Raw genomic sequence first — 18,435 nt, forward strand, 5'->3', positions numbered from 1 at the left:
CAAGATAATTTTTGTTGTTGTAAGTAAGTGACTGTTAATGTTTGTATGATGCTGAACATGCTCAGGAATTAAGCATGATTTTTGTCCATGGATATCATATTTAATTTTAAAACTTCATTCAATGAATCATATACAAATGTATTTATAAGGAAAATGAATCATTTTAACTATAGCTTCAAAGCATGACATCATAATGATGCATTAATATTCAGGTATTTTTCGGCTAGATTAGCCAACTGAATTGCTTTTGCACCATGAATTTTTAATTTGACTTTAAATGAAAACCATCTTACTTTTCACCATCACTTGATGGCTGATTTCAACAGATTTTTTGGACATTGTATCATTGTATGATTATATGTGTATCATTATCACTTTGGCATTTTACTTTTATTTTGATTGATCATTTAATACATAAAAAACTAAAGAACTTTGACTGTTAGCAATTGCAGATTCTGAATTAAGAAAACGCGAACTCACTTTGGTCTGACCCTAGTTGGGTCTGTACTAGAAAAAAAAACGACGTTTGTTGTTTTTAAAGTACTAGAGTCAGAATCTTAACAAAAAACATCAAGCATTACAGGTTTATAGTATTTAAGCTTGTTATGTCTTTACTAACTGGAATTCTCTGGAAATATTTGTAAGCAAACTAGTGACTTATGGTTTCACTTGCAAAACAAAACAAAATATGTTGAGAACATGTTATGCACTTATGTCTTTTCAGAAAATTCAATGGAATTTTATTTAAACTCGTTCCCAATGTTCACTTGTAGTTGGAATGGATTAGACTAAATTTGTCTGAAATTAATGAATTTTAAATACCAGGGGAAAAGTGTGAGTCAAAATAGTTGTATGCTTGAAAAATTTAATAGACAGAGTTTGGTCTTGGAGGAAAGGAGGAGTAAGATGGGAGTTGGGGAGGGGGGTAGGAAAAGTGAGAACCTGTTCTCTCCTTCTTTTTTCAGGAATGTTTGAAGTCTTTACAGGACTAGTTCATGTTGGTTAGTCAATAATAGGTTTATATATGTATATTTGTTAATCTCAAAGTTTTCTAGTCGATTTTGAATATTATTGTTTTATATATATGAAGTGCAATGTATTTAAAGTCAGATTTAAACATGTTTGAGTTACAGTGCAGTTTATTGTTTACAAGTTATATAATAGAAGCTTTTGCCATCAAATGTTTCTTTTTATTGTCATATAATATGTAAGGATCACAAAATTTGTTTTTAAAGTATAAATACTTGAATCTTATCCATACATTTAAATAAAAAAGCACAAATGTAATATGTGAAATCCTGACTGCATTTTACATCAAAATCTTATCCTTCTATGTGTTCTGATATGTCACATTCACTTTTATGATTTTTAAGAAAAAATGAAATTTCACTGACTACCTACAAAATTTGCATCAATGAAAATAGATTTTTTTTTTTAGTGACAATAGTATTCTATTTTAAAACAATATGTAGGACAGGGTTTTAGAATTTAGAATTGCTTGCCAAATTTGAATGAAATATGTGAAGGTTCTCATTTACATACCTGCATGCATTACCTTTAACCTTATGAAGCAAAACATTCTCACTTCCATGGTAAAGTTTCTTTCCTCTTTCTAAATACTTTTCTGTCCTAAATATATATGTAATGCACATATCTATAGAGATCTTTGTTTTTTTTGTGAAACTCTAGTTCCACAAATATCTGGTTCCTTAAAATATCTAAATAAGTAAAATTAAATGAAGTTGTTCTCATATTTTTTGTTTGAAGAATATATGTATGATTTTTTTTTTATATATATGAACCTTTTTTATTACTAGCTCATTAGGAGCTATGAAATGACAAAACACATGTAAACAGTCAAGGACTCAAACAAAATATCATATCTGTGTTTTTGTTTTTTTGTGCATTGTTGCTTTCTATTTAAATATTTGTTTAAACTAATCAGATATTACAAGTCATAAAGAATATTATATTTTTTTGTTTTTGTTTATTTTTTTATTGTTGCAGTCACAGAATAAAAGAATTTGTAGAAAATATTGTTACTTTTTATGTGTTTATTCTGTCCACGATTTCTTTATATAGACTTTATACAGTTGCAGCAGATTACCAAGAGTAACAGTACAGTAGGCAGATAACTATAAATGTTAATACTACTTGCATACTGATTATCACTGAATGTGAACAAAAATATTATTATGTATAATAATAACCTGCTGCATTTGTTTGCACCTGTTCTAAGTCAGGAACCTGATGTTCAGTGATAGTGGTTTGTTGATGTGGTTCATAAATGTTTCTCGTTTCTTGTTTTTATATAGATAAGACTGTCGGTTTTCTCGTTTGCATGGTTTTACATCTGTCATTTTGGGGCCCTTTATAGCTTGCTGTTCGGTGTGAGCCAAGGCTCTATGTTGACCTTTGACTTATAATGGTTTTCTTTTACAAATTATGACTTGGATGGAGAGTCGTCTCATTGGCACTCATACCACATATTCTTATATCTATACACATGTATGAAACGGAAACAAAACAACATTAAAAAGTCAGACAAGGCATCCAAGGAGACAAAGTTTGTCTCGGCTTGACATTGTCAAAAAGTGAAACATAGATATGCTGTTTCTGGCGAAGTTAGTGTAGTGAACTATTTATTAGTTTGTGATTAGATCTAGTTTATTGTGAGCCACTAGTTGTAGGTCAATGATAGTTGGAATGCAGAATTATTAGCATTGACACATCTCATTCCCATGGATACTATATTAAGTGAAATGGTGGAAAATATCAGTTGACTCTTTTTAAGAGTTAATTCCCTTCTTGATGGACAGAAACTTTAAACTTTAAACATGATCTACAAATAAGTCACTTTGACTGAATTCAATAAGTTACTCCTTCCAGGACTATATCAGCAATAGGTCAACTGTTTTTTGCTATTTTGAATAATGTAAGGTGTATATGACCATAATACCTTGGCCTCAGTTTCATGGTTCAAGAGTGGAAGTTAAGTATTTCAAGATAAGGTCTGTTTCTCAGATACAAAGTGTTAATGGGTCAACTCTATGTGGTCTGTGAAACAAGGTGTACAAGTCCTTCTGATCTTGGCCACATTTTCTTGGTTTATTAGAAGTTCAAGTTTTCATGATTTGGACAGTTTTTCAAATAACCAGTTAAATGGAAAACTAAGTCTCCACACTCCCTCAATTTTTATGCTTGGCAATTTTTTAGATCTCCCTTTCATCAACCAAGATTTAATTTTGATTAGATTGGTAAATGGTCAACTACATGTGGTCTGGAGACTAGTATTACGGTGTACAAGGTCTTCTGTCCTTAACTAATTTTTATACGACCGCAAATTTTGAAAAAATTTTCGTCGTATATTGCTATCACGTTGGCGTCTGCGTCGTCGTCGTCGTCGTCGTCGTCGTCGTCGTCGTCCGGCGTCCGAATACTTTTAGTTTTCGCACTCTAACTTTAGTAAAAGTGAATGGAAATCTATGAAATTTTAACACAAGGTTTATGACCACAAAAGGAAGGTTGGTATTGATTTTGGGAGTTTTGGTCCCAACATTTTAGGAATTAGGGGCCAAAAAGGGCCCAAATAAGCATTTTCTTGGTTTTCGCACTATAACTTTAGTTTAAGTAAATAGAAATCTATGAAATTTTGACACAAGGTTTATGACCACAAAAGAACGGTTGGGATTGATTTTGGGAGTTTTGGTCTCAACAGTTTAGGAATTAGGGGCCAAAAAAGGGCCCAAATAAGCATTATTCTTGGTTTTCGCACAATAACATTAGTTTAAGTAAATAGAAATCAATGAAATTTAAACACAATGTTAATGACTACAAAAGGAAGGTTGGTATTGATTTTGGGAGTTTAGGTCCCAACAGTTTAGGAATTAGGGGCCAAAAAGGGACCCAAATAAGCATTTTTCTTGGTTTTCGCACCATAACGTTAGTATAAGTAAATAGAAATCTATGAAATTTAAACACAAGGTTTATGACCATAAAAGAAAGGTTGGGTTTGATTTTGGGAGTTTTGGTCCCAACATAATAAGGGGCCCAAAGGGTCCAAAATTAAACTTTTGTTTGATTTCATCAAAATTGAATAATTGGAGTTCTTTGATATGCTGAATCTAACTGTCATGACTGTGTATGTAGATTCTTAACTTTTGGTCCCGTTTTCAAATTGGTCTACATTAAGGTCCAAAGGGTCCAAAATTAAACTTAGTTTGATTTTGACAAAAAATGAATCAGTTAGGTTCTTTGATATGCTGAATCTAAAAATGTACTTAGATTCTTGATTATTGGCCCAGTTTTCAAGTTGGTCCAAATCGGGGTCCAAAATTAAACTTTGTTTGATTTCATCAAAAATTGAATAAATGGGGTTCTTTGATATTCCAAATCTAACTGTGTATGTAGATTCTTCATTTTTGGTCCTGTTTTCAAATTGGTCTACACTAAAGTCCAAAGGGTCCAAAATTAAACTTAGTCTGATTTTAACAAAAATTGAAATCTTGAAGTTCTTTGATATGCTGAAACCAAAAATGTACTTAGATTTTTTATTATGGGCCCAGTTTTCAAGTTGGTCCAAATTAGGATCTAAAATTATTATATTAAGTATTGTGTAATAGCAAGTCTTTTCAATTGCACAGTATTGCGCAATGGCAAGAAATATCTAATTGCACAATATTGTGAAATATCAAAATTTTTTTTAATTAGAGTTATCTTTCTTTGTCCAGAATAGTAAGCAAGAAATATCTAATTGCAAAATATTGTGCAATAGCAAGATTTTTTTTTAATTGGAGTTATCTTTCTTTGTCCAGAATCAACTTAAATCTTTGTTATATACAATATACAATGTATATTCACTTTTTACTACCAACTGATAAATTAAAATAATCTTTACCATTCAGTGATAACAAGCAGTTTTTTTACATCTTAATATTTTATGATGTATTTAAATGAGTAGTTATTGTTGCAAACTCCATTAGAAATTTTAATTGAGATTAGTTTTGGAATAAGGGAAAGGGGGATGTGATTAAAAAAATTGGGTTCAATTTTTCTCATTTGAAATTTCATAAATAAAAAAGAAAATTTCTTCAAACATTTTTTTGAGAGGATTAATATTCAACAGCATAGTGAATTGCTCTAAGAGAAACAAAAATTTTAAGTTCATTAGAACACATTCATTCTGTGTCAGAAACCTATGCTGTGTCAACTATTTAATCACAATCCAAATTTAGAGCTGAATCCAGCTTGAATGTTGTGTCCATACTTGCCCTAACCGTTCAGGGTTCAACCTCTGCGGTCGTATAAAGCTACGCCCTGCGGAGCATCTGGTTATGATTTAATAGACTATTTTCATATTACCAACTTTTGACTCCAGTTTATATTTTTTTTCGACTGATTACCTGCAAAATCCTGGTACTAGGTCAATTAAGAGCAATCATAATAAGTAAAATCAAAAATTAAATCGGTGTAATTTGAGGGGAAACTTTACTATTTTACGATGAGTTTGTCGTGTAAAGAAAAAATGAAGCAGTATATTTTCCCCAAGAATCGTTCAGATTAAAAGCTTGATTTACTTCTTTACATTGCTCTAACTTGACTTGGTACCAGGATGTCCTAGGTAACCTGTCTAAAAAATATAAACTTGTGAGTCAAAAGTCGGTAATAAGAAAATAGTCTATTGGTTGACATTCATATTTCTTGATTAGTTTAAAAATAAGATGTACAATTGCCAGTGAGACAAATATCTAACAGAGTTGAAAGAAAGTGGTTGATTATTTCTAATCACTATGAGTAAAAGGTCCACTATATTTGGTGTATAGAATGAAAAAAAGTGTACAATTCCTCTTGATGGAATTCATCCGACCTTGAACACAATTTATAGGTTTATCAGTTGCATACAGTTCTCAGGATAAAGTAAGTTTTTCAGTCACTATGATTAAAAGGTCAACTTTATTTTGTGTATAAAATGATTGTAAGGTGTACAATTTTCTGACAAAGTTCATCTGAGGTGAACTTTATTTTCATTTATTCATCAGTTGACATTAAGATTTTATAATAACTGAATAAAAGGTCAACTATATTTGGTGTAAAGAATGATTGTTAGGTGTACAGCACTGAATCTCACTATTCATAGTATAGGTTAAGGTTTTGTGATTAGTTGTGTTTCTTAGATACTTAGTGTGATAATTCAACTATATATCAATTCATTCCATCATGGATCACACTATCGCATTAGTCAAGTCTTAGTCCTTCCAGCCCAAAAGGATGCGCTGGATCAGCTCCTGATTACTGTGGATACATTTATTTTTATGGGTATGAATTGATTGAGTAAACCAGCATTTTGATGGATATTTGATTTTCTGGTTTTGCCAATCTGTGCCTACAAAGCCTGTAGAAAATGTGTAATTTGTTGAAAATTAGAATTTGTGGTTCATCTGTACCAAAGAATAACAAGAATGAATAATAATGAATCCACATTATACATTTACTATAACATGTTACTCTGCCCGATAGTTCAAGGACAAGCTTGTTTTTGACAATTCTGTACAGTTAACCTGTGTCAGCAATTTTCTCAAACCCATTGTGGATGGGTTGAGTTTCACATGCTACCCAGACATCAGAGGGCAAGCTGTACTGTTGTTTTATTGCAGGAGCATTCATTTACTACGGAGTCAATGATTCATCTACCGGCAACACATCATCATGGTTAGCGGCGGCCCAGCTGATCACCCTGGCTCTGAAAGCAGCCGTTTGTGTCGTAAAAGAACCATCAAAATAGTAAAAACCAAAAAAAAACTCATGTAAACCAATATGGCAAACTACAAAAATGACACATTCTACCTTAAACTGACCTAATAAAAAACTCAAACATGTTCATGTGTTACATATTTGTTTTTCGTTCATTTTTGTACATAAATCAGGACGTTAGTTTTCTCGTTTGAACTGTTTTACATTTGTCATTTCAGGGCTTTTATAGCTGACTGCAGTATGAGCTTTGCTCATTGTAGAAGGCCTTACAGTGAATTTCTGTGTCATTTGGCCTCTTGTGGAGAGTTGTCTCATTGGCAATTATACTACATCTTTTTTATATAAAAAGTATTAAAGTCAATGAACCATGACTGGAGGACAGCAGGAAACTGTTCATCTTGAGACTTTCTTTTTCCACTTTGCTGAGCCGAGACAGATACTTTTTTTTAGCATTTGTATATAAGCAGTCTCTTAATGGAAAACACAATTGAAAATGAGTATAAATTTATTAAAAAATACCTGTAATTTATTAATATCAACAAATGAATATCAATAGAATGTTATAACAAAGACATTATGACTTTTCAATAAAAAAGAGATCAGTCTGTAACAAATTTGATTGTTCAGTCAGTATTCTGTGAAGAATATAACATTTTCAACAATATAAAGCCTTCAACAACAAGCAAGTTTCATATTCTTTTATGCTATTAAATCTAAAATTCCATATGTATATTATGTAAGTCAAGTGTGACTTTTGATTTGTTTGAAATATAACATAGACAATGACCACATTTAATTACTGAAATTGTAAATAAAAGGATGAATCTAAAAAAAAAAAATTTTTAATCTTATTCGAATGTTTGTAAATGCTGAATATAAAAAGAAATGTTAAAATGCAATGCGATAAGTACTGGTCAATAAAAAAATAAAAAATATATATAATTGTGTAAATGTATATAAAAAATGTTTGATAATATATCATTTATTGATTATGTGTTACATATTCGAAATCTATTATCTTTTACTATATATACATCATATAACTATGATTACTATACAATACTAAATATATATATATATATATATGTACATAACATATCATAACATAACATTCAAATTTATCTGTCTTTCAGACCTTAATTTGGTTCAATGAATGATCTATACCCAAATAAACTTATCAAAAACAAAACAAACAAAACAATATATCTAAAAATTAATCAAATTTGTACTAAAAGGGTTAAAACATTATTCAAATAATTTCTGAAAGGGTAAATATATTAACAAAATAATTTCTTTTTCAAATGAATTCAGAAGAAAAAAAAACCATATTTTTAATTAATCAAATTTGTAGAAAATAAATTTAATTGAAAAACTTTGATAAATTTTGAACAAGGCCAACTCATGATGGAATCATTTTGAACAGCAAAGCAGTCTTCTCAATGCACAATCGGTCGTGAATTCATCCACTACCACAATTCGAAAATGTTCATTCATTCAATGAGTCTTTGCAAACTGCTGTTAAACAGCTTCTATCTGAAACTGTCTAATGAGATTACTGTGCGGTATCTATATACACATCTCCTGAACGATCTACGGTACGGTAAACGCTGCTGCCTCCATTGGTTGTTTGGTAAACATCACCACCAGATACAACTCTTTCCTCGAGAACAACCTGCTCTGCTTTCCTATTCTTCTTCCTTCTCCTTCTGCGTTCCTCATCGTAATCAGGCATATATTCTACAGCTGGAAGGTACTGTGTCTGTGCCATTCTGGGAGAGTCATATTGCCTAAAATACATAAATTACAAGTTATATATATCTTCTGTGATAGCGAAACCATCAATTTATGTCAGCTGTCATCAAAGAACAGATTTTGGGTAATACTTCATGTTTATTAGCCAGTTGTCCTATATTATTTCAAAGAAACACATGAAAATACCTTTGACTTTAACCAAAAAATTTAAAGTCAAAGAATTTTTTATCCATAAACTTTTTTCCAAAGTTGCATTCATTGCTTCTATTCTTAACCTACACATATGCATTTGCTGAGTAAAAAAACTTCTTAAATCTCTAAAAAATCTCCACAAAATATCATAATCCAGTGATTTTACATTTATTTAATACATATATTTTGTACAAACACAAAGACTGATTAACTTGATACTTACAAATATTGTGGTTCTTGTTGTACATATTCAATAGTCCTGTAAAAGAATAAATGGCACAAATTAGAAATACTAAAATCTGGAGGTCCTTTAGTCTTTGTCTAAGACATCTTTTATTTGTATAGTGTCTCGAATCCACATGAATATAATACAATTGAACTTTAAATAATGTTTTTTTTACATGTTTAAAAAGAAGCTTGTCTATTCAAGCATCAACCCATGGTGTTTTGTGAAGTAATCGCCTCTACAGTTTCTCTACTAAAAAAACTGGACGTAGACGGTTCTTAGTTCTTTAATTGTTTTAGTGTAAACATGGTAAAATTATAATTTCTAAAATATTATAACTCATATATTCATAATTTGACATTACAAGGTAATCAGGACTCACTTTTCCAAGACAATTTTCTGATTAATGAACCAATGAGACCACAAGATGGTAATATTGATATAAAATATAAATACTTACTTGTACTGAGGAACCATTTGTAAGTTGATGTCTTTAAAGTAAATTGGATCCCTAAAAAAAGTGGAAAACACATTTTATAGATTTTCAATTTATGTTAACTTACTCCTCTAGGTATATATTCAGTGCAAAGTCCTTTAAATTAAATGTTTAGAAAAAAAAAAAAATCTGATCAAATAATATAATGTTATATTTCGTTCCGTTTTTCTAAAAAATGGGAGAGACTTTGCATTTATTATACAGGTATAGAAAACTCCATATTTTGTCACAAAAACATTGAATATGTCTTGCATATAAAGTACAGAAAGTAAGAAATTATTCTGTTGAGTTTCATTCAATTCAAAGTAAACTCTGCAGGGGATCTTACATTCACAAATTTTCTTTGACAGCATACAGACAATACAGACAGGAAAAAATATTGTTACTCACTAAGAAATGGCAGGCCATGATAAAAATCAATCCAAATGGTGGTTATGTATAATTGTAATCATTTCAATGGAAGCTTAACCTTCCTAAATATATTTTTTTTACATTAAGTTACACAGTCCTAAGCAACATTTAACAAATGCAGTTAAGCATTTTCTGCTACTCTTTTTATTAACTTCTACTACTACTTGTTTCAACTTATACTCCTTCTTTTAACTTTTATTACTACTTGTTTCAACTTCTACTTCTTGTTTTAACTTTTACTACTCCTTGTTTTAACTTTCACTACTTAAAAAAAAATTGTACTCACTTGACAGTAGTCATTGGTCTCTGGACTGGTACTTCCTCAATCATCCTAGGAGAAGCTTTCCTTGCACATAATCCTAGTAATAATAAAAACTTTTTACTTTAATACAACTTACAAAAATGTTGAACTTATTGGCATCCAGGTTGACCAAATCAGATTGAAAGATAACAACTTTAAGTGTTTATGCCATAAAAATCAAAAGTTTACAAAATAATTTACAGTACAAAACTCATTTTACATTTTAACAAGAAAAATTCTAATTGACCATACAGGTTTTCTTTACTCTTTATTTTGCTATAATGATCCCAGAATGTATCAACATGATCAATGAAAAATATTGTTGATTTTAGTTTTATCTTCAAACCATTTGTTTAAAAACGTGTCAATTATTTCAATATATTTTTTTCAAAAAGTTTTCAACCTGCAAACAAATGAGATAAAAGAAGCAGTTTAACATGTTACACATATTATTACCCATAATTCATTAGTGACCTTGAGAACATATAATTACTAACCTCTTGTGAAGCAACAGATGATTATAACTGCAGTGATGGCAATGGCAAGTAAGATACCAACTACAACAGCTGCTATTTCTGCTGCTGTCAGTTTTTCAGATGATTCTACAGTAACTACGGTTGCTAAAAAAAATAATAAAAACATCAGCATGTAATAACATTTTTTTTCAATGGTGTTAAAGATGTGGAGAGCAACTGATATATATAGAACATGGTGTGAAACCAGGAAAATTGAAAAAAAAGATAACTAAAATGTGCATTTGATTAAGTATTGAAGGAATGGTAAAACCTCAATAATAAAAATACATTCTCTCTCTTTTCTTTCAGAAACATAAATAATTTATACATTTTCTACAATTAAACATACAAAGAACACATTACTCAATATAATCAAGTAATGAGAAATTATGGAATATGTACATAGGAGGGGATGAAAGGATACATACATCTTACTCCTTCCTTAACATGGAATTCTATAAGAGATGACTGTCCAACAGTATTCTTAGCCATACAAGTGTACGTTCCAACATCCTGTAGACTATCCATATCTACCAAGTATGTATCAGAGTAGTGATTGAGTAGTGTTGTTCCATCCTTTGTCCAAGACCACTCTGTGGCTGCAGGATTAGATCTAGTGGCACAATGTAAAGTAACAGGGTCACCAAGAGTCCTCTTGAACTCTGTTGTTGTGACGGTACTGATTGGTGCAACTACAAAAGGCAATTATCACATACTTATAAAACAGTTTCTATTGCTGGGATCAATAACATGTTCATATTCTCTGATGAGATGAGAATTTTCATAAAGAGTCAGCAGTATTGTCTCACTCTTTAAAAGGAGCCATTATAACAGAATAATAATATCTCAGATGGCATTAGTCAAGTTTATTTGTACATATAACAAAGCCATCAGCTGATTTAAGTTAAAGACTCATGTAACAAAACTATCACATCTATACAGTGATAAGGATATCATTTTTTTTTTAAATTTTATAATTTAACTATTCAACAGTAGATACCTGTATTTATCAATAGGAATAAGTGGTAGAATATGTTTATCTTATAAATTAATGAAAAATACAGATTAAAATTTACAAAAGGATATGGTTGAAAATTATAAGATACAGATTTAAAAGGATATGATTTATCATACCAGTCCATACAAATTAGAAGTAATACTTACATCTAACATTAGCATCCATACTAGCTTGGGCCATTCCCTGTGAGTTAGTGGCTACACAGGTATACAGTCCACCATCAGTACTAACAGTGCTTGTAACAGTCAGTTGTGGTCCAGTCTGAATCATTCTGTCAGCATAGTACCAAGAAAAAGTAGGAGCAGGATCTCCCTTAGATGTGCAGGTAGCATCAAAACTAGCTCCAGCAATAACATCCACATATACTGGATTAATTCTGACATCGAAAGGTGCAGCTGGAAAAATACAAATAACCAGTCAGTAAATTGCTATAATTTATATACATAAAATGGTATTAACTCAGGTTCACTTTTCCTTATATGAAGTAATAAAATACTAGCCCTCATTTGCAATAGTTAATAATAATTGTTTATGGACCTGTAGAATACACATTAATCTCATCATTCAGCTACCGAAGATAAAAAACAAGAAGTTTAAACTAGTGATTCAGGAGCTTGCTGAGTGGTTGTTGATTGTTGGTGTGGTTCATTAATGTTTCTTGTTTCTTTTTTTTTTTTAAAGATTAGACTGCTGGTTTTCCTGTTTGAATTGTTTAGCACTAGCAATTTTGGGAACCTTTTATAGTTTGCTCTTCGATGTGAGCCAAGGCTCAGTGTTGAAGGCTGCACTTTGATCTCTAATTGTTAACTTTTTAAACATTGTGACTTTAATGGAGAGTTAACTCCTTAGACGTCATACCACATCTTCTTATTTATATTAAAAATTGTAATGAATTCTTACAATAATTGATAACTTTAAGATTCCTTATTTTAATTTTTTTCTATATAACTATCTTTTTCTTTATACAAAAAAAAAATTGAGAGAAGTCTTCACTATTGAATTGAATTATAATATAACTTTGTTATGACTGAATCTGACAGAACCACAACAGTAGCCTAATTACTGAACATGACAGTTCAACAACAGAAGCCATATGACAATACATACTATAAAAATATGTTTCCAACATTTACTTTACACTAACCTTGAGTATTAATGTTCAAAGTGACGATTTCACTCTCTCCTGTACCAACCAGATTTGTAGCCAAACATTGGTATGTACCGACATCACTAGCCTGTAGATTATAGATGGTAAGACCAGACTGGAATAATCCACCTCCGGCATATTTGTTTCCACCGACTGTTATTGTCTCTGTCACACCACCAGACACCTTCCTCCAGCTAACTGCTGTTACGGCAGGGTTGGCAAGATGTGTGCATGGGATGTTGACAGAACCACCACCGACACCGTTAAATGTGGAAGTTGAGGTTGAAATAGTAACATCAGGCTTATCTGTAATAAAATAAATTGAGAATGTTGCAATGGCAAAATAATAAAAATAAATAAACTTATATTTCACCATTTCAAGTATAAGAAATCAAATCTATGATAGATATTGAATTCATACATATGCATATGTATGACACGAATATAGCTTTATTTGGAAGAAAGTCACAAAAAGAGGATGGTCATAACTTTATGGGTGTCAATTATAATGTTGTTATTTCTTTACTGTGAATTGCTACTTAATTTGTCTACTTAAATATTTCAGTAGTTATTAATGCATCAATTTTCCTGAAAATTTTGCCAATGCTTCAACCATCCTGTTGTGACTTCATTTGATCATGAAATGTTTACATATACAGCTTCAAAACCAGCTGCAAAAGCATTTCCTTATATTTTTTTTTTAAATGTTCAACAACTTACATTGAACATCAACTGTTAGAGCTGCTTCATCTAAACCATAGTTGTTACGTGCACGGCAGGTGTAAGTTCCCATGTCAGTTCTGGCAGAGATGTCAATCCTCAGTTTATCACCAGTTGCGAAAGTTTGAACACTGTTATCTTTATACCAGGTGAATGTTGGTGTTGGATTAGCTGTGCTGACACATGTGGCAAGGATTAAGTCACCTTCTGTCACTGTGATTCTGCTTGGTGTTACATAGGTCAGTCTTGGAGGCTCTAAAAGTTATTATAATTCAAGCTTTAACTTTTTATAAATAACATGTAATATCTGAAATCAAATATTGTTGTCAGAATGCCTTCCTAATTACTTGTTAGAATGTCTTACTAATTAGTTGTTAGAATGTCTTCCTATGTCGACTTTGATCCTGGATGATAGTGAAGAATCTCTCAACAGTGCTCTAAATAAGATAGACTTGTTTTACTCATGCTCTGGTTTGAAGGCTAATTTTGAAAAAACCCAAGTTATATGGATTGGGGCAAAAAGGGGCTGTGGTGAGGAGCTAAACACAAATAAAACAATAATATGGAACCATTCAGGAAATTTCAAACTCCTAGGCATTCAATATTGTTTGTCAAAAGTTGATATATGTGTTGATAATTATTTAGAAAAAATTCAAAAAGTAAAAAATCTTTTAAGTGATTGGTCATTCAGAAATATTACTATATATGGGAAAATTGTAGTTGTGAAAACTCTCGCCCTACCAATTCTAATTCAATGTTTTACTGTTTTACCAGATCCATCCCCAGATATATTAAAGCAGCTACAAGCTATGCTATACAGATTTGTGTGGGATGGTAAAGGGGACAAAATTAAAAGAAATATACTTATCTCAAATTACGAGGATGGTGGGGTAAAAATGCCACATATTGAATCATTTATAAAATCACTTAAGTTATCCTGGGTTAAAAAAGTTTTAGACCCCACAAATTATTCCTCATGGAAAGTTCTATTGGCAGATCACCTTGAAATGAATGGTGGAGAAAATATGTGGCATCTATCAAAATCAGCACTCAATGAAATTAAAAAAGAATTTAACCCTTTTTGGCAAAATGTAATTTCATCATATGCCTCACTGTGTGAACCTCTGACCACAGCCCCAAGTGATATCTTGTCTCAACCATTGTTTTTAAATGAAAATATTATGATTGATGGAAAAACAGTTTTTTATAAAAGGTGGATACAGAATAATGTATTTTTCATAAATGATCTCATTAAGGAAAATGGAGAATTTTACAATTATGATGAATTTATTAGAAATCATAATATAAAAACAACTTTCTTAGAGTTCTATGGACTAATCTTGGCTCTTCCAAAGGAATGGAAGAATATAATTCATTCACAAGTATTTATCAAACTAAATACTGTCAGTCACAAAATTGTTACCGCCATAAAAACAGTTGATAAAGTATCAAAACATTTGTATAAATTTTTTCTAGAGAAAATAAAGGAAACCCCATCACGCATACAAGAGAAATGGAAAATAAAATTGGGAATAGATATTGTGGCCGAAGAATGGAATTATTTTTTTAGTCTTCCTTTACTTATAACTGAAGATCCCACATTAAGGGCATTTCAATACAGATTACTCCATAGAATTCTAGGAACAAATATTTTACTTATGAAGTGTAAATATAGTGAAACAGAACTGTGCACTTTTTGTACAGAAACTAAAGAAACATACATACACCTCTTTTTTGAATGTAGATACGTTCGAACATTCTGGCTTAATTTTTTTCAAAAGTTAGAAGATGTATGTAATGTAAGCTTTCTCCCAACCTTATCAAGTATAATCTTGGGTGTTAATTATCACATATTTAAAGATATTCTAAATACATGTATTCTGATATTGAAGAGATATGTTTACTTATGTAGAGTTAGATTTACAGTCCCATCTGTTGCTGAAGCAATTGAATGGCTTAACTATTATTATAGGGTTGACATGGTCTCTATGAGTTTGTGCTCTACCAATAAAGCAAAAAGAATAAAAGAAAAATGGTCAAACATTAATAATATTATTAAAAAATAGAGCTCGATGCAGATGTATTCTGTATTCTGTTATTTGACTTTGTACAATGTATTTTATAATTTATAACAAGTATGGTTAACCATATGTTTAAGATTTATAGCAGAATAATTTGTGTGTACATCTTTATTTGTAGATGAGATTTGAAAATGATATGAAAATAATAAAATATATATTACAAAAAAAGAATGTCTTCCTAATCTGTTGTTAAAATGTCTTACTAATTTGTTAAAAGAATGCCTTTCTAATTTGACGTCAGAATGTCTTTCTAATTTTTTGTAAGAATGCCTTCCATATTTGTTGTTAGAATGTCTTATTAATTTATTGTAAGAATGCCTTACTTATTTACTGTAAGAATGTCTTACTGATTTGTTGTAAAAATGTCTTCCTAAATCTGTTGTGAAAAAGTCTTACTAATCTGTTGTAAGAATTTATCACTTATTCATTAAAAGAATGCCTTACTTATATGTTCATCGTCATCTAAGTTAATAAAACATTTTCCCTAATATAGGATTTTGCTATATTTTTCTATAAATGAACTTTATCTTATACTTGATAGAAAATTAAATAAAGAAATGGGGTCACCGTTCATTTACCTTCACAATCTGCCTTCGAAAGAAGCATACATTTTTGTTAAGGTACTTTTTTTCTGTTGAACTAATAGGAGAAATAGAGGTAATATTGAAATAAAAAAAGAACTAAATTACAGAAATCGCTCAAATTTTACAATCGTTTAGTTAAAGGACATCTTATTTGAAAATAAAAATAAAAAACATAGGTCACTGATGAGTTAAAAAAGATTTTCAATCTTAATGCCAAAAAATGGCATTTTTGCACCAAAGGGAGATAATATGGAGCTTTTTCAATGATATATACATTTTAAAAGTCATCTGGGGGCCAAGACGAATTGATTTTTTTTTAATTATTTTTTTAACCATATGATAAAGTAAGAACTAATTAAGTAATAAATAACATGTGTAATGAAAAAAAAAATGATTAATTTTTTTCTGAAATTGTTATACCTGTGAGCCTCCTTAAATGTCACATGATTCTTACCTCCAACAACATCTAAGTAGACTTGGTTACTAGATCCAGTTCCTACAGTGTTAGTAGCTTGACATATATACTGTCCCTCATCATTGTCTTCTACATTAGAGATGGTCAGAGCTGGTGTTGAGACAGTTCCACCTGAGTATCTATTGTTACTGGTTATAGACATGGTTGTAGGAACATTATTGACCACCTTTTGCCATGTGATGGAAGTTTCTTTAGGATCAGCAGTGACAACACAGTTAATAACAACGGACTCTCCAACATTAACTGTTGGTTTAATGCTGGCTAATACAGATGGTACATCTGAAAAATTTAAACAAAATATTTGTTTTTACCAAGTTAGGAATATGACAGTTGTTTTCCTTACTTTGGAATGTTTGAGCTTTTAATTTTGCAATTTAATAAAAGGACTTTCTGTTTTACAATTTTAATTGGATTTCGGTATTGTTTTTCTTTTATTTTTTCAAGATCAATGGATACTAAAGGAAAAATAATTAACTCCATTGCTACAAAACATGCTTATTTAAATTTTTGAACTTTGCAGACTATTAATGTCTTTATGTTTCATCATACCATTAAACACATATATAAGTCCATTTCCAAAGACAAATGTCTGACACTGAAGTGTTCAAGGGGGTCCAAAAATGACAACAAGCATGAAAATGGTTTAAATATATATACATACATTTTTTTTTAATTTTGGAGGTTGGGGTTGAGGTCTTTCTCTGACTCTTCTAGGTGCCAAATGGGACAATCAATATCTAAATCACAACCATTTGTAATTTCATATAACATTTTACTTACATCCTTCGACATTGAGGAAAGTCTGTGAACTTTGACCGGCTCCAATTCCATTTGTAGCATGACAGATGTAAGCTCCCTCATCACTGTCCTCCACATTAAATATGATCAATGATGGTGAACTAATAGTTGAACCTCCGTATTTAGCTCCTGTCATGGTGAGAGTAACAGTATTGCTGTTGACTATTCTGGTCCAGTAAACACTTGTATGAGTTGGAGAGGAAGTGACTTCACATTCTAGAGTGATGGGGTTACCTCTTTGTACACTATAGGAGCTCTTTAAAACTCTGACAGTTGGAGCAGCTGTTAAAAGAGAGAGAGAGAGAGAAAAATTAATGATAACTTCACATATGGTTATGTTCCCCTATCAAAATGTCATCTCAATCTTAATACTTACCTTTTGACTACTGTATCTTGATCTTACAGTCAAAATGTCATCTCAATCTTAATACTTACCTTTTGACTACTGTATCTTGATCTTACAGTCAAAATGTCATCTCAATCTTAATACTTACCTTTTGACTACTGTATCTTGATCTTACAGTCAAAATGTCATCTCAATCTTAATACTTACCTTTTGACTACTGTTTCTTGATCTTACAGTCAAAATGTCATCTCAATCTTAATACTTACCTTTTGACTACTGTATCTTGATCTTACAGTCAAAATGTCATCTCAATCTTAATACTTACCTTTTGACTACTGTTTCTTGATCTTACAGTCAAAATGTCATCTCAATCTTAATACTTACCTTTTGACTACTATATCTTGATCTTACAGTCATATTGTATTACAAATTTTAAAAGATACTAAATTTAATTTCATAAACATTATAATGTGCTTAAAATACCATGTTCCTAAATGATTCTCATGTTTTAAATCTTTACACTTTTCTTTCACAAATCTGATATTATAAAGTCAAATATATTTTTTGCTTCCAAGTTCCAGTTCATCATTTCAATTACTTTACAATATCCTTAATATGCTAAT

The 18,435-nt window shown here is 30.7% G+C and overlaps 2 protein-coding genes across 25 annotated transcripts in view; both read right to left on the bottom strand.

Annotated features, from left to right (window-relative positions):
• The window catches only part of LOC139514377 (exportin-1-like), a 667,034-nt gene that overhangs the window by 351,847 nt on the left and 296,752 nt on the right, over positions 1–18,435 (bottom strand). The gene's annotated exons all lie outside the window — the stretch shown is intronic.
• Positions 7,238–18,435, bottom strand: part of LOC139514373 (hemicentin-1-like) — an 89,605-nt gene continuing 78,407 nt past the window's right edge. For all 24 annotated transcript variants that reach the window (XM_071303505.1, XM_071303512.1, XM_071303513.1 and 21 more), the window contains 11 exons: positions 17,449–17,748; positions 16,648–16,947; positions 13,529–13,783; positions 12,806–13,114; positions 11,808–12,056; positions 11,072–11,335; positions 10,626–10,748; positions 10,114–10,186; positions 9,381–9,431; positions 8,918–8,953; positions 7,238–8,537 (listed from right to left, as the gene is read on the bottom strand). In XM_071303505.1, the coding sequence (XP_071159606.1) occupies positions 8,303–8,537; positions 8,918–8,953; positions 9,381–9,431; positions 10,114–10,186; positions 10,626–10,748; positions 11,072–11,335; positions 11,808–12,056; positions 12,806–13,114; positions 13,529–13,783; positions 16,648–16,947; positions 17,449–17,748 (2,195 nt within the window). In that variant the 3' untranslated portion in view covers positions 7,238–8,302. The remainder of the gene's footprint in view (positions 8,538–8,917; positions 8,954–9,380; positions 9,432–10,113; positions 10,187–10,625; positions 10,749–11,071; positions 11,336–11,807; positions 12,057–12,805; positions 13,115–13,528; positions 13,784–16,647; positions 16,948–17,448; positions 17,749–18,435) is intronic.

Source organism: Mytilus edulis, chromosome 3 (genome assembly GCF_963676685.1).
Source record: "Mytilus edulis chromosome 3, xbMytEdul2.2, whole genome shotgun sequence".
In the NCBI taxonomy this organism is placed as follows: Eukaryota; Metazoa; Mollusca; class Bivalvia; order Mytilida; family Mytilidae; genus Mytilus; species Mytilus edulis.